The sequence below is a fragment of the Podarcis vaucheri genome (genome assembly GCF_965113315.1).
Source record: "Podarcis vaucheri genome assembly, chromosome: 8".
NCBI classification, from domain to species: Eukaryota; Metazoa; Chordata; class Lepidosauria; order Squamata; family Lacertidae; genus Podarcis; species Podarcis vaucheri.
The window spans coordinates 49,157,919-49,184,495 of record NC_138766.1 but is presented as its reverse complement, the minus strand read 5'-3'; the positions used below and the strand labels follow the sequence as shown (position 1 = coordinate 49,184,495).

General features: G+C 41.4%; 1 protein-coding gene across 4 annotated transcripts in view; it reads left to right on the top strand.

Moving 5' to 3' along the window:
* The window catches only part of OSBPL1A (oxysterol binding protein like 1A), a 156,156-nt gene that overhangs the window by 106,327 nt on the left and 23,252 nt on the right, over nucleotides 1-26,577 (top strand). For all 4 annotated transcript variants that reach the window (XM_082234763.1, XM_082234766.1, XM_082234765.1 and 1 more), the window contains 5 exons: nucleotides 360-485; nucleotides 5,686-5,767; nucleotides 7,059-7,165; nucleotides 19,278-19,440; nucleotides 23,121-23,277. In XM_082234763.1, coding sequence (XP_082090889.1) covers nucleotides 360-485; nucleotides 5,686-5,767; nucleotides 7,059-7,165; nucleotides 19,278-19,440; nucleotides 23,121-23,277 — 635 coding nt within the window. The remainder of the gene's footprint in view (nucleotides 1-359; nucleotides 486-5,685; nucleotides 5,768-7,058; nucleotides 7,166-19,277; nucleotides 19,441-23,120; nucleotides 23,278-26,577) is intronic.

Sequence of the window (26,577 nt, the reverse complement as noted above, 5' to 3'; positions counted from 1 at the left end):
AATGACAGGGACAAATAAAACAAGTGTTTATGCTCTTATATATATTAATTCATATACTATTTGTGCCCCATAAGCTTTAATTAAGAAATACCTTGCAAGATGCTTGCCTGTTGGTCTTAAAAAAAGATTCCCCCCCTCAAGATCAGTCCTTTTTTAAAAAAAAGTCTTATCATACCATTTCCTTCCTTCATTGCTATCTAACTTTTGCCACTCCATCTTTGTCACCTCTGTTGGTAAACTCTCAAGATAAGAGCCGTGGTGATTTGTGTGGACTTATACCCTATTAAAAATTAAAAAGTAGCAAGTACTGCTTTCTGCTCAAACCTTCCCCCTTTTTTCCCTTTCCTTTTTTTCCGCAGAACTGGGTACAGGCAATAGAAGACCATTCAGCATACAGCACACACTATTGTACTCAGGAACAACTGAGCGATGAAGAAGAGGAGGATGACACAATATCAGTTGCTGAGTTACAAGCTTCCCTCAAAGTAAGAAAAAGCTTCTGTATCTCATGCTACGTAGAGTTCTTCTTGACTCTCTGAATTTCTGGATAACTTTTACCCTAGGCCTTTCCTCTGGAATACACCAACACGAGGTGCCTTGGTCTGTGCAACTAAGGTTTAAAGGTGTACATAATAGAACTTAAAAAGGTCTGTTAAGGAATCGCTTTCCTTTTGCTTTATCACACACACACACACACACACACACACACACACACAGCTTTATCTTTAAGCCACTCTCTTGCATTTTGAGCTGCCATTTCCCTTTGTTCTGTGTGAGAACAACAACGGGTTGAATTTCCTTGCTTTTGCAGCCAGATTTGGGGATGAGGCACAGATCTGGGGATTCTAGAGTATGCACTTCCAGTATTTTGAATTCCTGTAACAAGCTCTTCAGCTTCCCACTCCCGTCACTGCTATCAAGCTCAGAGAGATGCAGACCTTGTTGATATAGGGCTTCTTTTGATTTCTGCTACAAGTGGTGCTACTGTTTCCTCATTTTTCATTTATTAACATTATTCCTATTGTAGCCCAGCATTCAGCTAAATAGTCTTGGCATGAGTTGTATAAAAGAGCATGCAGTTCATGATAACATGTTAAGTTAAAAACCACTTCCTGAAGAAGTGAGACATTTACAGATAATGCTACACATTTTAAATTCCTTTGGATTTGGGGGCGGCACCAGAGACTTGTGGTATATTGGTAATACTTTAAGTTAGAAATATACAGACAGACACTACATGGCAAACAAATACTCGTAAAACAGCAGTAAAACAGCTAATCCTGCATCCGACTCCTAAGGTGCTTCACTTTACAATTCACATCTGTTAGTACTGTATATCCAACAAAGTAGTTCTGTTAGTTCAAGGATTTCTGGCTGCATATTGGAACTTCTCCTCCCTCTTCTTTAAAACAGCTTCACATATACACATATACAGTGGTGCCTTGCAAGACGAAAAGAATTCGTTCCGCGAGTCTTTTCGTCTTGCGATGTTTTTCGTCTTGCGAAGCACGGTCCGTCGCAACTGTGCCTCTTCAAGCGGCTTTAAAAAAAAGCGCAAGACGTTTTTGTCTTGCGAAGCAAGCCCATAGGGAAATTCGTCTAGCGAAGCAACGCAAACCCGAAAAACCCTTTCGTCTAGCGAGTTTTTTGTCTTGCGAGGCATTTGTCTTGTGGGGCACCACTGTATATACATGTATGTCCCAGGTCTGAAGGTCTTCATGGCATTACTTAAAATAGTGTGTAGAATATATTAGCTTCTTCTACTGTGGTTTTTTTTAAACTAGCTATTGGGTAGATATAGTTCTTCTGAACACTTTCCTCCCTGCCTTTAAGTTGTCTAATAAGAAAGTAATTAACTTTTCCTCGGATACCAAACAAGAAAAAACAGTCACTTTAAGTTACATTCATTTAAGTCATTAACTGGATGTAATTCACTTCTAAAGCAACTTTAATTCAGCCTATGTAGCCATGTGACACTCAAAACAGGATGCTGTCCAGAGTAACACCTTCTCATTTACTGGAGGTGGGGGGGGGAGCGGGGAGAGGGTTTTACTACTTCAAGCCAGAAGAGGGAGCTCATCTGTTTTGTTTAAATATTTCTGAAGACCTGCGTAGGTATTTTTTTAAAACAACAACAACAGTATTTAAAGATTATTTGAAAACCTCTGGTTATAGGAAACAGTTCTAGCATAAGAAAAAAAGTTCAGTAATTGATTTTCATTATAGTAATAAGGTAAATCAGTAAGTCTAACAAAATGCACAGTTGCAGTGCTAGTAATTTTTTTATCCTAAGAATAATTTGATTATGTATATCTGAACTTTTATCTTGCATAAAAATATACACTTCCTGTGGGAAGGGGGATTATTGGTTTGTTGTTGTTATTATTATTACTATGTATTTTGTGGTTTATATATTCTAATTTTATGTTGTGAACCGTCCTGAGATCTACGGATGAAAGGTGGTATACTAATGGTAAAGGTAAAGGGACCCCTGACCATTAGGGCCATTCGCAGATGACTTTAGGGTTGCGGTGCTCATCTCGCTTTACTGGCCGAGGGAGCTGGCGTACAGCTTCCAGGTCATGTGCCAGCATGACTAAGCCGCTTCTGGCGGACCAGATCAGCGCACGGAAACGCCGTTTACCTTCCTGCCAGAGTGGTACCTATTTACTGTATCTACTTGCATATTGGTGTGCTTTCGAACTGCTAGGTTTGCAGGAGCTGGGACCAAGCAAGCAATGGGAGCTCACCCCATTGTGGGGATTCAAACCGCTGACCTTTTGAGCAGCAAGCCCTAGGCTCTGTGGTTTAGACCACAGTGCCACCCATGTCCCATATACTAATAGTACTAATTTGGAAAAGCAATTGACGATTTTTGAAAATTGGATGGCCAATTGGGGTTGTAATTAGATTTAATTTCTCCAGTATTTTAAAACTTCTTAATAAACTTCATGAGTTTGGTCATCCCTAAATACTGGCAAAACTTTGCTTGAAACTGAATGGAAGGTCTTGGTTTAGTAGCACCAACAAAAACCCTGGAGGGGGAAAATGAATGAAATGAGTCCCCAGTGGTGCAATGGTTCCATGTTTCTGGCTGTTAACTACTACACATGCCAAACTAATACCTCTTTGGCTTCTCAGTGGCGTAGCGTGGGGGGTGCCAGGGGTGCCGCCCGCACCGGGCGCAACATTGGGGGGGGGCGTTTGGCCGGCCCTTCGCAAGACAAAAGTCCATAGGGAAATCTCCGGGACACCGGGGAAGCGCAGCGCGTCTTCCCCACTGTCCTCGGACCTCCTCCGAAGCCTGGCGGTGGGGCAGAAAGACCTCCTCCCGCCGCCAGCCTTCGGAAGGATGCTCCGAAGCCTGGCGGCGGGAGGAGGGCTCTCCGCCCCACCGCCAGCCTTCGGAAGGCTGCTCCGAAGCCTGGCGGCGGGAGGAGGTCTCTCCGCCCCACCGCCAGCCTTCGGAAGGCTCCTCCGAAGCCTGGCGGTGGGGCGGAGAGACCTCCTCCCGTCGCCAGGCTTCGGAAGGCTGCTCCGAAGCCTGGCGGTGGGGCGGAGAGACCTTCTCCCCGCACCAGCCTTCGGATGGCTGTCCTGAAGACTTGTGGTGGGAGCAGTGGCGTAGCGTGGGGGGTGCAGGGGGGGGCCTGCCGCACCTGGCGCAACATCTGGGGGGGGCGCGGAAGAGACTCGAGTGCTAAAATTCACGGGTTAGGGGGCGCAAATTACTTGCCTTGCCCCGGGTGCTGAGAACCCACGCTACGCCACTGTGGCTTCTTACAGCTTTTGCCTCTATGCAAAACATGTCCATGTCTTGGCTTGTTTTACTGCATTCTCCTGTTCTAGTATCTTAGATTAATTTTAAGCTACTTTATTTCCTGTAATCATCCTCTACTATCCATGCTTCATCCCAATTTCCTTTCTTTATACTGTACAGATCTTCCAAGGGGCATACCTGAGAACATAACTACAGCATGTGCAGAACTCCAAATAGGGCCAGTACATGCTGTACTGTTGCAGATAGTTTCTGGAGAAACCTTACAGCGCATTGCTCATTTCAGGGCAACTAGTGAATAATTCTGCTTAGTCTAACTTGCTTTATCAGGGCCTTAAAAATTTATGCTGTGAAATTTGAGCATCAGCTGTGTCACCTTGAAAACAATTGTACTTCTGGAAACTAGAGGACGTACCTTCAGCCATAGAGGGCTTTAGTTCGGAAATTGATGTCGTGTTTGTTCTTTTTCTGTCCCAGTATGATGGCGCTTCCAATAGAATAAACTATAGCTCAGAATCAGCAATAGCCATTATTAAACACTGAGTGTGGGTGAGCAATGTGGCAAACTCAGGATTCATTTATTGGCTTATTAACAGGGTGAGCCTATGTATGTCTACTTAAAATTAGGTCTGAGATGAATGGGACATATATCTGGATTGCAGCATAACTGAAGCTAACTGTGCAAAGGACAGTATACATACTGGTGGGAAACCTGTACTTTACAGTATGTTGTTCCAACTCCCACCAGACTCAGCCAGCATGGCAAATGGTCAAAGATGGTGAGAATTGTAGTCCAGCCACACTTGGAAGGCCATGGTTCCTTCCCCTAACTTGAGATAAACAAATAGGTATAATACTTCCTTGGATCAACCTATAATAATGTTATGTGGGTGCCTTGATTCCCCTGAATCCCTCAGTGCCAGATTCCCCTAAATATCTGATAGGTGTTAGAATTTCATCAAGCCTCCTGAATCCCTGGATCCAGCAGGGATTCAGTTGCCAGAATTGCCAGGCCAGCCTGATAATGGCCACTAAGTATGAGTTGTTAACTTAACCAAGATGGTAAATAAATCATATATTATAAAGACACCACAATCTCTGCTGTGCCTGGACCCATGGAATCTACTCTGCTGCAGAGATTGAGGTGGCATGTAACAATATATCCAGAAGGGTGTGCAAGCCTCTGAATTATAGTAAACTGCATATGCTATTACGTTTGAGTAAATTGCTTATGCCACTGTGTTTGCCCATTAAGAAGTCCTTTCACCTATTTTATCTCTTTAGGGCCAAGGTAAAACTTGTAAATAGCAAAGAAAGTTAGGAGAATTGCTTCTGAAATTCATGGGTAGCCTCCCCCCCCCTTTTTATGAGCTGCTATGGCTCTTGGATGTCGTTTATATTGTGACACTTTAGAAATAAAACCATACATAAAAAGAATGCTGGATTAACACTTGTAGATAACTTTTTTTGTAAAAATTCACATGTAAATAATATGAGCAGCTGCTCTCTTTTTGAAATAGAGGGCCGAAGTAGATGAGAATTGGAAATCTGTAATCAGATCTCCGTCCCATTGTTTTTGAAACAAGCAACTGCAATGAAGGTACACCTGAATTAGGACTGTGGAACGGTGAGGGGACACTTGACATTTCCTCAGTGTAAATCCCCGCCAAAGCTGATATTTGTCTCCTTAGGGAAAAGTCATGGTTCCTCCATGGCTGCTGTCTTTTCTGCTTCTCTTTCTCCTTTTCTTAAAAAGGTACCTTTGGATTAGAGATCTGTGGTGGCATCTCTCATATGTCACCTAGTTTGCCACAAAGTTTTATAATGATGTAGGTCATGTTTAACTGGAAAGAAACTCTTTAAGATTCGTTATTCTGAAAGTGTAAATATCTGTTTCCTCTCCACAGGTTGCACAGTCATGGCAACAAAGACTTGATAAAGAGATTTCTGGATTCCTCACCATAATTAGGTCATGTGACACTTCTCAAGGTGACTTGTTTTCGTTCTTAATAAGGAACTCTCTTGTTGCTTTGAAACACTTTCCAAGCTGATCCGCAAGATCAGCCTTAACTAGTTTCTCAGTAAATATGTTCTGTCTGACCAGATGTCTCAATCAGGCCTTAGTAATGGATGCAAAGTTAGCTGATCCCATACTCAGCATAATTTTTGCTCTTTTGTGTCCTGATGTTTGCAAGTAATTTAACTCACACATTTTGATACAGTTTAATATCTATTTTTCAAAAGGTTAACTTCCACTTTCTGTGTGTCCCTCAATATGCACAGAGAGGGGGCAGGTTGGTTTAGATACAAGCAGCGACCATTTTGCGTGTGTTTGATTGGTGTACGACCACTGGTGTTCAAGCCATTTTTGGCCCCGAAAGGGGCCTGGGCAGAAGGGATCAGACTTACTTGCACTTTGCCGATGAGCACAATGAGCTGGAATGCAACCCCCTCGCAAACGGGGAGTTGCCTCTACTGTGTGAAATTAGAGCATTTATTTTAAGAAAGTAAACCTGACAAGTATTTTAGTACTCATGTTTCATAAAATTGTGCGCATTTAAGCTGCAAAACCTTCTTCGTCAAGGCAGTATCTAATGCATTTTTAGAAATGAAGAATTCACTGGGGACAGCAGCCTTCTCAACCTTATCATTCTGGAGTTCTCTTGCCAAAACACCTGAACTTTCTGCAATGCTGTTAGAATAGCACTTCATCTTACAAAATTATTATACAGGCTTATAGTGTTCAGATGTTTCTAACTTCTATTGCTCTCAGACTGTCAAAATATGTGCAACATTTGTAAATGAAGAACAGGAGGATACAAGATTTTAGAAGTTGTTGTAGCTGACTCAGAAACACAAATTTGGGGTTATGTGGTAATGTGCCACCCAATTGCTATGAAGGAAATGTTACTGTTCAGATATTCCCATGAGCTTGTCCAATAGCAGTCGTACCGTGGCCCATCAAAAGCACTGTCTTGGTTTGTCCTCCTGTCTTGTGATCATAAATTTCATAGTAAATTGTACTTCCTCCTAGCTAAGACCTGTGGGTTTTATTACAGCAGAAAGTAATTAAATGTTCTTTAATTAGACATTCTTTTTTCTCAAGTCAAAGATATCAAGTGTATCCTATATAAGAATGGCTGATGGATGAAAGTTCCGGGTCATGCTTCTGTGAGACTGTTTTAATAATAAACTTTGTTGGTTACACAAGCTAAAACAACAACAAAAGGTGGGGTGGAATAAAACAGTAACACATATATTACCTGCCCTTCTTCTAAAGGAATGCCTACTTCATTTCTCAAGAAAGCTGAAGGGGTTTCTGAAACATCAAGAGAAACTTGTGAAGCGCTGAGCAATTGTCTCAAACTCTTCACTAAGCAAGAAGGGGTAAGTATTTCTATATGACATACTCTCTGTGAATCAAAACAATGGCAAGTATCTATAGAAGAACAACATTAGAACATCATTTGGATGGGATCTTTTCTGTCCTTTGCAACCTTGAGTTCTGATTGCTGAGCAATATTCCCTACTGGTTTGGACACTTAAGAAATTCAAATATTTAATGCAATGTCACTTAAGTTCATAGCCTGAGAAAACTTCTGAAGTGTTCTCACAAATAACAAATGCAGTTTTAGCAGAGAGACATTGATAATAGAAGTCTAGAACACTGGTCAAGTTGATAAAAAGAAAGAAAGATTAGAAGTGGAAGAAATATTGGGTGGAATGTGCAGTCTGCTTCCAGGGGGAAGCAAAAACAACAATATTGTGGCTCCTTAAGGTTATAATGTAAGCTTTCATAGATGAGTCAACTTCCTCAAATGCATGAAGGTTGGCAGGTATATGTATATGTGGGGGAGGGGAGGTGGTAGAATTGTAAGCACTGGGGTCAAAAGCCAATGAAATGCAAAAAAGAAAACTCAAAAGACAACTGAATTAAAGCTTAAATGTATGCAAGATCAGCACAGTCAGTATTCACAATGGCAGAACTGTAGGCCCACAACTTATGCCCATTTAACTTGTGCACATTTAACTTGGCAATTTGTTTATTTGCTTGAAATAAAAAGGGGTGGGAAGGGGGCAGGTTCTGGGAATACCGACTTTGGCAATCCCATCCACCATTGAACCCAATGGGTTCATGCCAGAATGTAGTCCCCACATTGTGTACTTTGTAATTGGAGATCGCAATCAACCTACATTAGCTCTGTTAACATGTTGGGGAATAGGAAACCCTTGTCTGTATTTAAGCCCAGATAGAATATGTTGAAGATTGATTCAGAAGTTTCATGATGGAATTTTCTATTTAATGTTGCTTTGTTCAGGTGGGGGGGGACGATTAACTTTCAGATCAGCAGTAGAGTACTCTGGGAGACTGAAGTGTTCTCCCACTGATTTATTTTTTTAAAATGTCATTATTTCTGTTAGATCTGTATTCATATAGACCTGCTTGTCTTGTGTAGAATGCAGAAGGCATTGCTGGCAAGTAGGTGGCAACATATACTAAATTGGAAGATGAACAGGTGAATGGATCCTTGATGTGGCTAATGTTAGGTCCTGTAGTGGTATTACCAGAGGAAATGGGGACAGAATTGACATTGGGTTAGACTGTGTTTATAATCTGCAGGATAGCTTTGTTCTCACTTCAGCTAGAATTCAGTTGTCAAAAATCCTGTCTGTTTTAGACCAGAATTAAGGTTCTTCCTAAGATGGTTCAAGTTCCACAAAGCCAGCAGTTTAAAAACTAATGCAGACATGACTCATTATTGGTAAAGATGCTGTGCAATGTCACAAATTGTGCATACTTTCAACTTAGCTCCACGTACCCCCACTTTTCCTTAAGTCTTTCCAGCCCAAATACAGATGAGGATGAAGTACCTGGGACCAGCAAATATGTTCCATGTTGTGCTGGTCCTTAATGTGTTGCTAGAGGAATCCTCCTTTGACTTTCCATGTGCCTGTTGTTGCTTATGTCCGAAACCAGCAGGATGGGTTCTTTTAGTACAGTACTCTTTACCATCCTTATGCTGGCTTGTCACTGAGTTTTTTTGTGATGTACTACAGCAGGGTGGACGCGGGTGGCGCTGTGGGCTAAAGCCTCAGCGCCTAGGGCTTGCCGATCGAAAGGTCGGCGGTTCGAATCCCCGCGGCGGGGTGCGCTCCCGCTGCTCGGTCCCAGCGCCTGCCAACCTAGCAGTTCGAAAGCACCCCCGGGGGCAAGTAGATAAATAGGGACCGCTTACCAGCGGGAAGGTAAACGGCGTTCCGTGTGCGGCTCTGGCTCGCCAGAGCAGCGTTGTCACGCTGGCCACGTGACCCGGAAGTGTCTCCGGACAGCGCTGGCCCCCGGCCAATAAATGTGAGATGGGCGCACAAACCCCAGAGTCTGGCAAGACTGGCCCGTTTGGGCAGGGGTACCTTTACCTTTACCTTTACAGCAGGGGTCGGCAAGGTTTACTGGCCATGGGCTGGATCACTCCCACGGAGATTGTTTGTGGGCCGGACTGGCACAGTGCAATGCCGGAAATCGCGTCTGCACATGTCCGCAGTGCTGGAAATTGCTTCGGCACCAAAAATTGTGCCTGTGCAGAAGCAATTTTGGTGTCTGGACATGCGCAGATGTTATTTCTGATACCTGCGCAGATGCAATTTCTGGCACCCCTTGGCGAGTCCCCACACCGCGCTGTGCTGGTTTAGCACAGCGCGCAGAGGACTCACCGAGTCGGCGGCTTGGTTCAAGGGTGGGTTGTGGGTCAGTAAAATGGTCTTTATGGGCCGCATCCGGCCCATAGGCCACACGTTGCCGACCCCTGCACTACAGTAAAACTGAATAACATGAGAGGTCCGAGTTTCTTATTCTGGATTTGAAACTCCAGCATGAATGAAAGAAAAATATTCACTATCCTATGACTTCAGCAGTGGATATGTTGCAAAATGTTTGAGGATATTTTGGAACCTGAAATGCTTGTTGGGGATAAAACAGGTTGAGTGGTGGTGTGCTGCAACAGAAGAGAAGTGAGATTTAACCCCTTAGGTTGAATCACATGACAAGGACTTAAATTACTAATGTGCTTACATAAATCCACTGCTTATAATAAATTAATTAAGCTCATGGGAAGACAAATAAAGCTACAGTGTAGCCATTTGTTTTCAAGGTAAATTGTTTTCAAGGATAATTGGGTGCATTATAGAATGTTGAGCTGTATTATACGGTATTGTAAACTTGCAAAAGCTCACCGTTAATCTGTATAAAGTTATGGCTGAATTTAAAACATTTTTATGGTGGTAGATGTGAGTTCAGCTTTGTTTTTCCTTTAGCAAGTTGTATTGCAAATGAGGAAGCTTGAGCCGACCGTGACTCGCAGCACCAGTTACATGACAATGCAGCCCATACAGTGAAGCCATTGTAGGCTCTGCAAAAATAGTCTTGAATAGTGAAAATCTGAGCATATGTCTTCTCCTGTTACACTTGAGATAGGAAAAAGTGTTGGAAGAGGGAAGGATTTGGCAAGTTTAAACATCACAAATAACGGCTAAAAATGCACCTGCGATTACTTAATGCATCTAAGTAATTATTCATTTGGACTGTGTTCTTAAGTAATGTATATTACTTAAAGTGAACATTAAGATAGCTGTGTATGGGATTTTTGCTAGGAAGGTGAGGGATAAAACTGAAATGCAATGAAGTACTGGTTTAGAAACAGACTTAAGCAGCACTCCAAAGCCAAGCATCCCAAACAAAAACTTTCCTCAACGAGACTTTTCTTCAGAGGTTCCCACTGAATAGTCACAGCATATATTAAATTAATACTGAGCAGTATTTTAAAAAAATTAAGGGGAAGGGCCATAGCTTAGTGGAAGAGCATCTGCTTTGTATTGAAAAGGTGCCAGGTTCAAATTCCAGTATCTCCAGATAGGGCTGGGAGCTTTCCCCCTTTGAAACCTGGGAGAGCTGCTACCTTCTCAGTGCTGAGCTAGGCTGACCAATGGTCTGATTTAGTATAATGCAGCTTCCTGTTATTAACCACTGTTTTTTCCTGCAAGTTGCAAGATGATTTTACCCATACTAAATATATATGTGTTTGTGTGCCTCTTTTCCCCATTGACTGGGGTATGGGAGGAAAGTTTCTTATTCTGGATTTGGACCTCCGAAGTTCTGAAATGTCCTCCAGGAAAAGAATGTGTAACAAAAACTTCCCTTTCTCTAGCAATTAAGGTGGAGTCAATTTTTTTAAGAATGGGGGAATGCAGGGTGGTTGTTGTTGTTGAAAAAGGAGTATTATTCTGTATGGGATATGAGTAGTAAACCTTGCAAAATGATGGCATAAATCTATAGAGAGTGGAGGCTGCATTTGCTGTTTGTTAAGCTTAAATGAATTGTTTTCCTGCTTGAAAATATTTACAGTGGTACCTCGGGTTACAGACGCCACTAACCCAGAAATAGTACCTTGGGTTAAGAACTTTGCTTCAGCATGAGAACAGAAATCACGTGGCAGCAGTGCAGCGGCAGCAGGAGGCCCCATTAGCTAAAGTGGTACCTCAGGTTAAGAACAGTTTCAGGTTAAGAACGGACCTCCAGAACGAATTAAGTTCTTAACCCGAGGTACCACTGTATTGTAGATCCCCAGAGTGAGCTTGGGATAGTTATCTGGATCAGGACTGCAGCATGGGGAGAGGCAATCTGGCTCCAATGGAAACTTCTCCCTACCACTGCTATGCAAAACTGCAGGACCCCAGAAGGGGGCCAAAGGGTTAAGCCCATTGACCCCACTCCAGAGAAGGCCCCCTCATGTTGGCATTTCTGCAGTAAAAATCACACTCAAAAGCAAGCAACCTGATTAATGCCATAGTTCAGACCTTAGCATTGCATATATTAAAGTGCAACACTAAATATAGCTGTTGTGGTCAGGGTCAGAATAAAAGCTGTATAGTACTGGGTTATAAAATGTGTAGGGTCCCTTTGTACCTAACCCAGTTTCTGCCATCCATGCCCATTAACAAATGTACTGAGATCAGATGGGCACCCGTCCCTGATTCTTTCTTTTTATTAAAATAGCTTCAGGGGACATTTTGGGGGGGGAAAGCTTATGAAGTTTGTTGCTGAGTGCTCCATGTGACTCCACTTGTGAAATGAATCTATTAATGTGTTGGTGATGGTTGTTTCTTTAAATAGCACCATTTTATATTCTGTTTCGCAAAATGAATGGAAAATTAAAATTCTGAATGAAATGTGAGATACTCATTTACATTCCCCCCCCTCCCTGAGAATGTGGTTCAGATTACAGGGATATTTAACATCCAGCTAGGTTACTCAGGCTGCAGTCTGAAACTCGTTTAATAGGAGCCGTTGAACAAAATGGGACTTATTTCCAAGTAAATACGTTTAAGATTGTGCTTAGAGGGGAGGGCTGCTAGGCTTCATAGCACTGTTTGCAGGCCAAGCCTAGGCTCATTTAGTTGTTCTTCAGTGGTGTAGCCGTCACATAATGTCTTGTTGGGTGGTGATTCTAGGGTTACTCTTCATCATTTAGGCACTGTTTAATTCCCAACATAACCATCCAGGGGTCCTTTACCTTTACCTGCTAGACTGTATGGGAAGTATCTATGCCAGTACAATGTATTTTGGGGGGTGGGGTGAGGGGGTAGCAGGAGTTTTTTGTGTGTGGTCCAATAATCCATGTGGGATTAAAATGTTGTCTCACCTGTATGGAATTCTCAAAGTGTGTATGTTTTGTTTGTCTTTCTTTCTTTTTGCTGCAGCAGTAGCCATACCACACACAAAAAATATTGGAATTGTGGCTTTCCACACTGCTTTCTGAAGACCTTATTTCTTTTCATTTTTTTCTTTTTAAAAACCTCAGCATATAACTGCTTTTTTTGGGGGGAGTGGGGGGCGCAGCTATGTTTACCAGTTTAATTGGCAGGCATGATTTAAAGTGGTCCAGCATTTTCTGGCCTTAAGGTAAAAGAATGAGAGGTTTCACTGTTTGATTTTTGCCTGTCCCGGAACTGTGAGGAATAGGAGTTCTACAAAAAGGGCTGGCTTCAAGTTGGTATAACAAATAAAGTAACTAAACATCCATCTCCACCCTGCTGCCTTTTGAATTGCGTGTTGTGGTTAAAGGTGGGGCAAGACACACTTTCTTGTCTGTCCTGAACTTCAGAAGACTCAAACCTGTGCATATTTACGCGTGCAGGAAGAAGTATTTCCCCCTGCGTTCAAAGGGACTTAAAATTTCGAATAGACATGGTTAGGATTGCACTTTTAAATCCTCCTGAATTCAGTGGGGCTTAATCTCAGGTAAACGGGATTAGAACCGCAGTAGTATTATTCCTTGGCAAGCCCTCTTCTTGACAAAAGTTGCACTTAGGCTTCAACTGTAACGCGTGTCTTCGTGGAAGAGAGAAATATTTTCGCAGCAGGCAGGATGCCTCCGTGTGGCTTGCTGCACACATGCTCCCCTTCCCACTCTTTAGGACCCAGCAGGAACTGGAGTCAGTACTTAGGTTAACGGGTTTGCAGCTCCGGCGAAGGCTTGGCTCCCCTTTCCCTTGCATCGTCCTGAAGTGCGCGCGGGGCGGGCGGAAGAGCGGCTTCCGTTTCACCTCCACCATCCCTCTCCGACTCCGCGTCTGTCTTGGCCAACTCCAGGAGGCGCGGGGACCGCGTGGGGGCGCCCCAATTTGGCCCTCCAGAAGCCGACGAGCAGCGCTTCTGAGTCAAGGGCTTTCTTTTTTTTGCTGCTGCTTGCAGCAGCCGGTGCAGGGAAAGCACCGGCGTCCTAATTAAGCTGGTGCTGCGCCTGCTTGCTTGTATCTCCCGCTCTCCTTCGTTGTGGTTGTTGTTGTTGGGCCGGGACGTCTCTTGAAAGCCTTCCCTGCTCGGGAGCTGCGAGCCTGCAAACTGCCCCCGGGGGTGGGGGGAACCCGCTTGGCTCTCGCGATAAGCCCTGCAGAGGCGTTGGTGCAGTTGCAATAGCGGCGCCGATTTGGAGAGCGGACTAGAAAAACGAGAAGGTGACTGAGGCGGCAGCAGCAGCAGCAGCCGAGACCTTGCAGGGCTGCGCGCGAGGTCAACAATGCCCTGGTGAAAGAGGCGAGAGCAGAGGACTCCGGCTGGGCAGCTTGCAACGCAAGACGACCTTTGCCAGCAGCTCCTAGGATTCACCGTGTGTGTGTGTCAAGGTGTGGAGCACAACAAACGAGCTGGAACGGTAGGTTTCTCGGGGCATGCAGGTCTTGTGTGTGTGTTTTTCTTTGGCATTACGTATCTGTGGGGAAATATTCTTGAGGAAGAGATGGAAGGTGCAAGGACAGGAGGGACTGATCTGGGATTCTGACACTATGGGAAGGACATGCTGCCAGGCTTTGCCGCTCTACTAGGCTCAAAATCTATTCCACCATCCCCTGACCCTGGTAGCTTGTGCTATAAAGCTGAAAAGTTTGTAGTTTCTGGTGCTTTGTTTTCTGATGCTGAAAGTTTAATGGCTTCCTTCTGACATTGGAATGCATTCCTCTTCGCTGTGTCAATGAGCCTTTAAAAATGCCTATGTGTTAAAACGTAATTCAGTTCTCAGAACTGAGTTCTGGACATTTTTTTAGTAGTGGGGGCTCCTTGAAAATAAATAAATTGAAGCTTAAGTAGAGGATGCAAGTAAAATTATAGTTTGTGGTATTACTTCACTGACAGCATTGCTTTTATAGTTTCATAGAAGTTGGTATTGTTGTATTTCAGTCTTTGCAAACTCCAAAGAGATGTTCAATATTGACATTGAGGCGTTTTCAGCCATATCACTATAGTAGCACATAGATACAGGTAAGCTTCCTGTCAGGTGTGTGTTCTGTAGAACAAAGGATATGCTTTGGCTTTAAAATGCAGTACATACAGATCTTAATCTTAATTTGAAGGTATGAAATGAGGACACTGAAACTAAAACTAACTAATTTACTTGAAGTCTGAGACGTGAGTGAAATTCAGTAGTAACCTAACAAACTGCTATGCCCTTGGAAGTTCAACCCTATTGGTTTTCAGGGTTCTTACAAATAAATGTATTTAAAATTGAAGTTAAATTTTTCATAACTTAATTCTGTTTATTCTTTTGTGGGAAGCACCTTACTTCTTAAAAGAGTGATGCTTGGCTGGCTTTATTATTTGCTGCAGTGCTTCTACTTAATCCACAGTTTTCTGGAAACTATAGCGCCATCTGCAATGTACATTTAAAGTACTGTAGAATTGTACCACTTTAAGCAGTCATGGCTTTCCCCAAAGAATTCTGGGAGGTGTAGTTTGTTAAGGGTTCAAAGAGCTGTTAGGACACCCCTTAGAGCTACAGAGAGCTACAGTTCTGAGTTCTCTGAGGATGGATAACCTACTTTGCACATTATAACTCTGTGAGGGGAATAGGGGAGCTACCTACTGAAGCATTTTTTTGAAGGTTGGTCTAGTGGTGGTTGTGTTCATGATAGTTAAATAGAACCTCCAGGTTCTGAGACAGTCTACCTTTTTGTATCTCTCGGTGTTGGGTAAACAGCAGGTGAGGGATGTCACCTTTAGGCTAGTGGCAGGTTGCAAAATCAGGCTGTGGGAAAATGCTCACTTGATTAAATGGACCTTTATGTCTCTTCTTATGTTGTAGGGGACTGCTGTCTTACACCCACTTTTACTCATGCTGAGTTTCCTACATGGGTATCGCTTCGGTGTAGGAAATTATGACATACACAGCATGGGCGAATGGGGGTGAAAAGTAGTGCTGATGTGCAGTGGATCCTGTGGGAACTATTCCATTCACTGGGTACTACTAGATCTGAGTGGCAGCTTAACTAAACCCATTAACCCCTTCCCCTCCACTGTAACCAAGCTTAAGAAGGTGTAGCTATATTTGTTCCCATTCATCCCTTGCCAGCATTCCAACTACAATTTTTAATTGTAAGGTCCTTGTGGGCAGAGACAACTCATTCTCGCTTTCCGTTTTCTCCCCTCTTTCTCATATTTTATTTCTTTTTCTTATGCAACACTGGAAAACACAGGGTAGCAAAGTTCTATGCAAAGATGAACTTACTCCAAACTTTAAACATTACAACAATGCCGCCTACGATTATGTTAGCCCATCCCTCATTCTTCTAGAACGAATGGCTGTTATTTATTGCCTACTTGAAGGTCCCATAAGAGACTTCAAGCACTTATAAAGGGAAATCTCAAGTGCAACTGCAAATATCTAGCTTACCTCATCTGAACTGCTGCAGACCATTAAAAAAAATAATTTCGAAGGAAAACAAGGTGATGGATTAATCCCTAGAATGTTGATCTTTCCCAATTTATTGTGGCCCTTAGGGGATTTATTTCCAGCTCCAAATAGTATGAGTATTGTGTGTTGTGCAGATGTCTCTTCATGACACTTGGCACACTCCCTGGAAAGATGTGGAAGTGCATAAGCCTTGCTTATGTGTTACAGGGCTGGCCCTACTCCAAATGGCACCCAGGGCGAGGAATATTTCAGTTCCCACCCATTTGCTGGGTTTTTGAAACCCTTTTTGTGCATTGTGTTTGCAGCCCTTTTCATGGTTGTGATGCACAAGTTGCATACTGTGTATGATTTGTTCTTGTTAGACAAGATGGTGCATTTGTGCATATGGATCCTATCGCAGTCATGCCCACACTGTTCACTGAATGAGACTGTTGAAAGGCTTCCTGCAAATAAAAAGCATCTGTTAGTACAGCCCTGGCCATGCTTCTCAATGTCCCTAGCTCTGCAAGTGAATATGTAGTTTTCAGCTGTTGAGTGGATCATTCAGTGAATAGCCTGGAGCCCAGGTGATTGTGTGCTCTGGCTGGCAGCAGCTCTCCAGTCTTTCAAGCTACGTAATGTGTTTTCTAATCCTGTTACTTGAGATCTTTTAACTGGATCTTTAAAAAGACCTGCTGCCAAGAGCATACTCACAATCCTTACATCCAAATTCATGAGATCCAGAATGTTGCTGTTCCTGCCTCCTTCAGTCCAGATGGCGATAAGATAAAGTGCAGAATGCAAATTATAATGTAAGGCAGTGGAATTTGCTCCAGTTTGTTACTATTTGACATAGAAATTTGAACCAAGATTTTGTAACTCTTCCGGGGTACATGGTAATTCTTAATTAAATCTTGTTCTGAATATCTATCTATCTATCTATCTATCTATAGATATATACACACATTCCCTGGGTCAGTTCTTTTCCCTTACCATTTTTGACCAAAGTGTGCACTACAAACAGGAAAAAAAACATACTTTCTCTGCACAGTAAGTTGTGGACCCAAGCATATGACCATGTGGGAAAATAAGTGATATTTGGGGATCTAAAGCGCCCCTTTTTTTTCAGTGCCAAGTTAATCAATTAATTGGTTATGTTGATACTTGAAACAACGTGGTGATAGATCAAGGTCCTCTGTTTAAAGTTGGCAAAAAACCATACAATTACAGGGTAGTATTCCTCTCCTTACAGAAGGCCCTTTGCTCCAGAGAAGGCTTCCATTAACACAGACAGAGGGGGAGATGTACTTTCCCCCTTTCTCTCTGTGATGACTTCACTTTCCTTCTACACCCCTCCAAAATATGTTCCAGAGAATTAGGGAACCTCTTTGGAACAACCATAGGAGGTGGTACTGGGAGCTGTCATTTGGTACAACCCATATTTTATGTGCACCAGTACCAATTTCGTGAGACATATTGGTACTGGTGGTTCAAGTTACTTCAGCATAAACAATAATACTTTTAGCTGCCCTTAAAGACACAATGTTAAATAGAAAACTATAATTTTAAGGGTTAATTCACTTAAATGACTCTGTAATGACTATGAGCAGTCTTTCAGTCATGGAAGTTTATTTGGGTGGAGGACAATATTAAATTGCGCATTGCCTCCCCAGTTTCAGCCTCATGTTCAAAGCTGTAGCTTCTTTAACTTCTCATACTAAGTTTCATCAGTATTGCACATACATCTCTAGTTCGCTGCTGTAGATATGAAACATGTGAAGTAGCGTATACAGAAATATAGACCTTCAAATAAATCAGACTTGGCCTGTATGATGGGCACAATCCTGCCATTCTGCTCATACAGCTGTTCTTACAATATATTAGGGACAGAAAGAGGGATATGGAGGGTGGCAACATGGAAACAGGCCTTTTCTGAGGTGACACCTCTTTTGTGGAATGGTCTCCTCAATGATGCTTGCCTGGTGCTTTCATTACATATATTAGGCGCCAGATGAAAGCCTTTCTCTTTAACCAGGCGTTTTGCTGATTAACATTCTGTGACCTTTTAAATGTGTCTGTGGAAGAGGGTGTTATTGGTTTATTTTGCTTCGGTTTTACTATGTATTTTGTGTTTTTATGTTGTGAACTGCCCTGTGATCTTCAGATGAAGGGTGGTATACACATTAAATAAATAAATAAATAAATAAATAAATAAATAAATAAATAAATAAATGTACCTACCGTCAATTTTCCTTTAATTCCACAATAGACTTCATACGGTGAGCCTGTCTTGTAGAACACTCAAGGAAAACACTGCTGCAAAGAATGGCCTGATTTATGAACGTTCTAATTTGAATCTGCAGGGCCTTCTCTGTAGTGGCACTCTGTTTATAGAACTCCCTCCCTCCTCTTGGAGGTGCATAGAGTGCCTTTGTTAGTGGAGTTTCACTGTTGTCTTTAACACCCATCTTTTCACCTAGGCCTTGGGGTAAATTACGGTAGGTTGGTGGGTGACACCAGCTATTGTTGACATACTGTGCTGCTGCAGAAAAAACAGTGCTTTTATGGTAATTGGTTTTGTCACTGTTGTAAAATTTATTTTTGTTTAATGTGAATAATGCAAACCTCCTTGGAATCCTGATGAAAGGCAGTGTAGAAATATAGCATTGTAAATAAATCATTGTAAAGGAATTTGAAACAGAGCCACCACTATAGACCACAATGTATTAGAAGACTGATAATGCCAGAAGGCTTTCTGAGGGATCCTAGGCCAATCATTTTTGGGTTTAAAAGTCAGTACCAATATGTTAAATAAAACCGGGAAAGAAACTGCCTGTCAGTGGAGCTCAGTAATAATGACATAATATACCTAGAGTTGCCAATAGCTAAGGAGCTGCATTCAGGACTAACTGAACTTCATAGAATCATAGACTTAGAAGAGCCTGTTACCCCCAAGCTAATACTAGCAGTTCCATGAATTATACAAAAGTTGCATTAACTGATTAGTAGGAAACTTACTTTGCTTTTCATAGCGCCTTCAGTTTTAGTTGCCAATTTTTGCTTAGACAAATTCTTTTTGTAAGCTTTCCTATTCTGTGACACATTAAAATGGTGAGACAAAACTTCATTGCAAGTGCAGAAGTTCCCTGGTCATCTTAATCCACTTCTCTGAGCTTGTTGACATGGTTTAGTTAGCAAACTGGAGCCTATTCTTGAAATAGCCTTGAGTTTCACGTTCTTGGGAGAGATGAGATTTTATTCATACATGTTTCTACTTATAGGTGAGGAATCTGAAACTGGAGCATGAGCAAGAGAAAAACAAGATCTTATCTGAAGCTCTAGAAACACTAGCTACTGAACACCATGAATTAGAGCAGTCACTGGTCAAAGGGTCACCACCTCTGAGCATCTTTAGTGAGGAACAGTTCTATGATGCTGTTTCAGGTAAGTGTGTGACATAGAAAACTAAAATGTTAGGGTTTTTTTTTCTTTAAAAGACCAGGGTCAAGGGTGTGCGTGTATTTGTGTGTTTATATATAAACATATGGATATATACATACCTTGACTTCTCAGAGTAATGAACAGAAGAAAAGGACTATCCTGTCACAAGTAGTTTGCAGTATAAATTTTGACTCTGGCTAGGAAGAATGTGTTGAAAGGGGCAAAAGTAGCAAGATTTGGGTGCGAACAGCTGTAACTGGATTTGGAGTAATGAATTGTTTACTCTATAAGTAGTAGGTATGTAAATCTTGGTTTATATACAATAGAGCTCAATTTTTATAAGAGCCATGGTCACTCCTAGCCTGGCTGCTTTTTGCCATCTGTCTCTTGCCTTTCCATCTACAGACAAGGACAAGCTCATGAAAAAGGAATTTAGATCATGATTCAGTAACAGAAATGTGGTTGGTGCAGGCTCAGGAGAAGTAACAGTTTAAAAACCCATGTTCAGTGTTTAAAAACAGATTAAAACATAATACACACAATTTCTAGCTTGCCTGACCAAAATGCATTAGATTAAATTGAATTGCACTGTTGTGAGGAGAAATGCGCTGTAATAAACTATGTGTTCAAATAGGTTTCTGCTACTGAAACCATTCAGCTGGCTAGGATTTCAGGGTCATCTTAGAATGGACAAGTAGTTGTCTTGGCCATGTATAATGTGTCCTCTGCAGAAAATAAGAACCAGACCTCTTTGTTTGATTCCTATTTTTGGATAATGACTGAAGGAAAAAGCCTGTTCTCTGAGAATGAGGGGTGCCGTGTGGGTTGGAATCTGCATGCTGATCAATTGAGTGGAAGGCATAAATGAAACTGAATGCAGTTGCCCTTTTGTAAACTTTATTAAGCTACCAAAGGATTTGAGAGGTTTTGCCACCAGCAAAACCCCTCACCAAGGTCAAGAAATGCTGGAGAGAATGCGTGGTTTGGCTAGCTTGCTTAAGAACCTTCTATGTGTTACTTCTCTACAGGCAGTGAGAAAATGTCGTTAAGCAGGAGGCTATGGTCTGCCTAGTAGCCATTTGTCTTGTTGATGATTGTTTCTCAGCATTAAATTGTCTTGTGAAAATTATTTATCAAAGGCCTTTCACGGAACCTGAAAGACAACACAGCTGCTCCTAATGTGTGCATGCATATCATAAGTGTCTTCTGATATGTAAAAATATAACATAGACAAATTTAGTGACTGTGCCAGAAGGTAAAATCTATCAGAACTTAAGGAAAGCATTCTGTTGGAAGAACAGGGTTGTCTGGGATATAGGTTATTATTGTTATTTATACCCTGCCCATCTGGCTGGGTTGTTAGAATACATACAGATGTTAATATAAAAGTCTAAGCCAGGATTTGTGCACTTGTATCCTAACAGAACATCTAAAGCTCCTCAGGTCTGATATGCTTTGTGCCTCCCTTTCGGGGGGGGGGGGTTGGACTCCATCTTAGTGCTGCTGTTTCAAGGGAATGTAATTTCTCATTTGTGAAGTTTGATAACATGATCAAATTTGAATACTGCACCAAGTTGTCGATTACTGAAATGCTATTATTGAGGGATATTACAGTTGCTTGAACCAAAGAAAATAACTGGGTGGGAATAAGGACAGTTCCCTTGTATGAAAGGGATTGAAAATTCACAAGAAAACAATCATCTTGGGCAGATAAAGCCATTTTTTTTTTTTAAAAAAAAATAAGCTTGGCTCTTAAGAGAGGGGAGAAATGTAGGCTATTTCTTTTCACTTGAAACTGTGTATTATGGGCCTTGTAAGCTGCAGTTTTAATTAACTGATGTAAGACTTTACAATTGGCAGGTCACCTGGAACCATACAAATCCCTTGTTTTACGGACTTACCTAAATTAATATGTTTGCCTTGTTATGCTGTCCTTCTGTAAGTGGATAGGAAGAGTCTGTTTACAATCTTATATCCACGATAGCAAACTCTTTTGAAAAGTAAAGCTCCCTGTCAACTTGGGATGTCTGTGAGGAGATCAGGAATTATGCAACCCTAAGGTCTCTCGTATTACCTGAATGGTTTCCTGTGCACCATAATTAACCTGTAAAGCTTCACTTGTGCCTTACAGAACAGCTTGCTCAGCAGCTAGTTGCCTAAAAAAAAAAAGTCTGCATGTTTGGTATAATAGGACTTGCCTAGTGGACACGTAGCTAGCTAATATCTGCACCACATAAGTATTAAAATGTAGTAAGAGAACTCTCCTGTACATTTTGTATCTAACACTAGGAATAACTGACTGCAAAGGGAAGGTTATGAGCCAGTTTCATGATCTGAAGAATCTGCTTCCATCCTGACTTCCATGTCTCCAAGTGTCTTGGACTGTTAATATCCATACATAAAAAAACAGCCAATATATTCCAGCTCTTGAAATTTTGCATTGCCATCTATGCAAATATAGTGTTTGCTTTGATCAGATTTGTTTATAGCACAAACTGTAAACATTTATGCAAAAGGTCTGTGTGCTGTCCTCAGTTCCTTTTCTGTGTTTATAGCTGGGATAGAAAGTAAGTGACTAAACTGGGTTTTGCCAGACACTGGAAGAAAAAAACACCCTCTGGGGAAAAGATGTTCTATGAAGCCTAGGATTGTTGGTGGTGGGTTCTAAACTCTTCAGATAGCACCTCCTTCTCCCTATGCCTGGTAAAAATACAAATGAGTGTGTTTAAAATAGCAGATGCAAATCTGAATGTGTGTGTGTGTGTGTGTGTGTACACACACACACAAATACACACACACACAGAGTTGGTGAGATTTTGTACTCCACATTTAAAAATAGAGTTCCACTGGCCCTGAATAGCATTGCCTAGTTGGCTTTGCTACGCATTTGGATGAAGGAAGGTCATGGAACTTGTAGTAATGTGTAGATGCAGCTGATAACAGAAATCCTGGGCATCTGCCAGATGGGTATGATTCAGAGAAATGCTGGTCCTTGTTGAGTGTATTTCAAAGGATTGTTATGTGTGTAACCAATGCAAATGCACGTTGTGCTCATTTACCATGTTTACCATAGTTGGTAAGAAAAAATGTTTTCCTTTCCTCATTGGGTTGGACTTGCTGGTGAGTATATTTGCTTTAATGTGTCCAGCTGTGTTTCACTATGTTTTTATCCTTTATTGTTGGGGCATATTAGTTTAAAAAATCTTGATGTACATTAAAAAAAAAATTAACTCAGGTGAATACCTGGTGTTAAATTTAACTAGTAGCACAGGACACACCTAGAGGAAAAGGCTGGATTCTCATATTAAAACTATGAAACAAAGAGTTGTGTAGGAACTCGTATCTTAACCCTGATTCCAATAAGAATGGTTAAAGGATAGGCTAATATCGCACCTGTAGCGGGCCTAAGTTTAGGAGTTGGTAAGATGTTTTGCTGGTACCCTGTACTTGTCTGTCCCTGCTCACATTCCCATCTTTGTATAATCCTTGGTGCTGAACAATTTGCTCACCCATGTTCTTTCAGAGACTCAGTCTCTACTTGTACTAAGTTTTCACTGGACAAATGCTGTCATCAGTACACCATAGGCTACTTAAGTTTCATTACGCTGTGCAAAGGAGGTGTCCATTAGCCTGCGAAAGGCTAGCCTGAAGTGTGTCTCATTTGGCGTTCATCTGTCTTACAGATTCAGAATCTGAAAAATCATTGAGTGGATTTGAAACTGTGACAACTTACTCATTAGAAGACAGCGTGGATTCTAGTGACACTATAACGTCTGACATGTCTGGAGAAAAGATCTGTAAAACTGGAGAGACTCTGTCAAATGGCATCAAAAAACACAGGTAGGATTTTTGTCTAGAGAGGCTGCAACCTTTACTGCTGTGCTAGAAAAAAAACCCCAAATGTGGTATCTACAAAAGATACTTGGGGATACTTCTGCCTTTCCCCTTGAACACTGGTGGAACAGAAGTTCATTAATATGAGATCATCTTTTTTGCTGTTAACATTTTTTTAAAAAGTGAGGTACATTGATGTGACTACACCATGTTGCAAATGAAATACATGAATTCTTAACAATGCATGTTTCTGGCTCATTTAAATTTGTCTCACTGACATCAATACTGGTCTCTTGTTTCTTCATGTTTTTTTAATGTGGGTCTCTTACTGCCTTTTAAAAAAAGTTTCCAGTTACTTGATCGCCTTTGCATTATCATTCATTCAATGCTAGTATTGGCCAGATATTTCAATATGTTTTTGCAAACAAAAAACATCAAAAGCAAGAGGTCATATTGAAGACAAATGTCACACATCTTCTGCTTCATCTGTTCTTAACTTTTTTACATGTAAAAGGAGGACAATAGATCCCCTGTGACATGTAATAAATACTGCACCTTATTTCTCAGGTTTCAATGCAGAGAGAATTTAATATGTGCACATTTATTTTTTACTTCCACTGTTTCACTATCACTAGTTGCTTGGCATAAAGATGGTGACCTTATTTTATTTGCTGAAGACAAATTCAAGAGAGAGAGTTCTGTTTAAATACGTTTCACTCTCATATGTATCAACATTTCCATGCTTGCCTCTTGGCTCAATTTAATGCATTCTGATCACCGCAAATGGCACCATGGCTTGTGTGCAGAATGAAACCTGTCATGTCTTCACTCACAATTGTTGTAGGACTGTAGAAATATTTCAGAATTTTTAGGCACAATGAAATTTAAACGAATAAGCAGTCAAAATTCCACACACACACCCCAGATTGACTCTGTTTAATAAATGATAACCAGCACTCCCCACTTCATCTCCCATGCCCCTTCTCACGTTAGATAAGATAGTTCTGTTAATGCAGTTTGCACAGTGTTCATTCCATGGAGAAAGGAAGGATTAGGGTTCTTTATCAAATAATTTTTTGCTAGGCAGCAAAGATAAGCTCAAAGCAGCTCTAACTATAGGAAACAATCTGCAATTTGGCAGCTTTCCACAATGCTTGTTGTAAAACTCTATTGCCAAAATGGTAAACAAGAGGTGACAAGAGCCGCCAAGCTCTTATTTGTTCCTCAGTCCCCTGGCATTTCTCTTCTTTCCACTACAGATGTCTCTCATTAGGCTTTTTGGTCACTTTTTTAAAAAAAAACTTCTCTATAATTTTGCCCCCATACCCTTATTCAGCAATAATTATGTCTTTTGCTTTTTTTATGGACTTTTTGGTAGGGTTTTAAAAATGCAGCTAGGGCGTATTCGTTTTTAACTTTCCAGCTCACATCCCTTTCTGAACTATATTGCAATATCTGACCTGTCATCTGGCACTATTTAGGGAATTGGTGTCTGCAAATACTGTATATTGATGCAGATTCTCAGAGCTCTGTGGGAAAACCAATCTAAATTTTGCCTTGGAGCAAACTTCCTCAGGGGATGAAGCTGTTCAGTTGTCTTGGGATTCTTGTACTGTTTTCTTTTCTTGTCATACCGTGACTACTGTTGTAACATACATTTATGTGGGCAATGTTTTACCATGGTTTCTCTGAGTGTTTTATGTTTGCATTTATAACTAAATATATATATATATATATACACAAAGGGGAGGAAATGCATGTTTAATTTTAAATGTAGCTTTGATACAACACTAAGGTGAACATACTTTTATGGTAAAAATTGTAAATAAATATCTGTCATGATTCTAGAACCGCAGTGATGTTTGTATTACATACAAAAAAGACATTCTACTAAAGTTTGGAATTGGACATGTTTTGCATGAGGCATGTGACTTCTCTGCTAAGAACGTAGCAAACCAGTTAGTCTTGGGAACGAGTTGTCATTTCATCTTTCACATTCACTTATGGGTTCTCATGCGTAGGCTTACATTATGTGCAGTTCTGAAACAAGGATGGGGGGGAATAACTAAACACATGCACAGGCCTAGTAGTGTCTTTTTGTCTGTGTGTTTGTTACTGTGCCATTTCATTTTTAAAACGGAACAAGAAACTGGCTGCTCAGTTTTCCTCAGTGGAAGTTCATTTTGAAGTGTAATCGAAGGGGCAATTCTGACCGTGTTACTCTGTCATAATCACATTGACACTGGCATAATCCTGGTTCAGCGTTGGTGTCAGCATTGAGAAGGGGTAAGAAAAGTTGCTAATGACTCTAGGGTGCTGATTTCAAATAGCAAAAATATTTAAACTTCCACAATGATACCTTGTAACAATGTTTTAAAAGCCCCAAATATACAAAGGCTAACTTGGGGGCTTATCAGTGAGCCAGACATGTAAATAACGTTCATTAGCCCAAGTACAGGCAGTGACCATTTTAGTTTAGTACAGGCAGAGATCTCCATGATATGTAATGGGGTGTACCTTGTAGATGCTTAACTAGCTCCATATAGCTGCACCACAGAATCATTCAAATTTAAACATACTGTCCTGTAAAATTTAGCCTTGAATATGAGAAGTACCGAGAGCTAAAGCCAGCTTCATGTGCAAAGAATGTGTCTTGTTGCTTGTGTTTCTGTGTCCCTGGTGCTAAACTTAGGCATTTGCTATCGGTTGCTTGAGATAATTGGCATGCTCAAACTCTTGGAATTTTTCATTGTTGACAATACATAACTAATGTTGAAAGAGTACATGATCTGAAGCAGAAAAGAATATTTGCCATTTGATACGAACCATATGCAGCTTGTACTAAGCATGTTATTTAAGGCATGCAAGCCATTGGTATAGCATAGTGAAACTGGATGTAAACTGTAAATATGGCTTTTATGAGACTAGTAGATCAGACTGGAATTTTCATTTAAAGTTCCTGACTCTTGGGCATGTTCTCTTCTGTACGTTCTATACATTAATAGTGAACTCAATTATCGGAGTACTGATCCTTATCTAGCCAAAATAGCACCATCAGCGTGCAAGAGGGAAGATTCAGCATGCCTGGGAGCAGATGGGAGGCAGGGAAAAGAAACCCCAATGTTTGCAGAATGGTTTGGGGGGGGGAGCCCTAAGAGGGGCAAATGCCAAGAACTGCCCAGTGAAAACTGGGAATATCAGTGACCACAGAACTCTGGCTGACAGTTGAAGGAAGGGAAATGGAAAACCAGGATGGTGGTGAAATTGGCGTATCCTGGGAAATCCTGGGCATGTCTGGCTGGAACC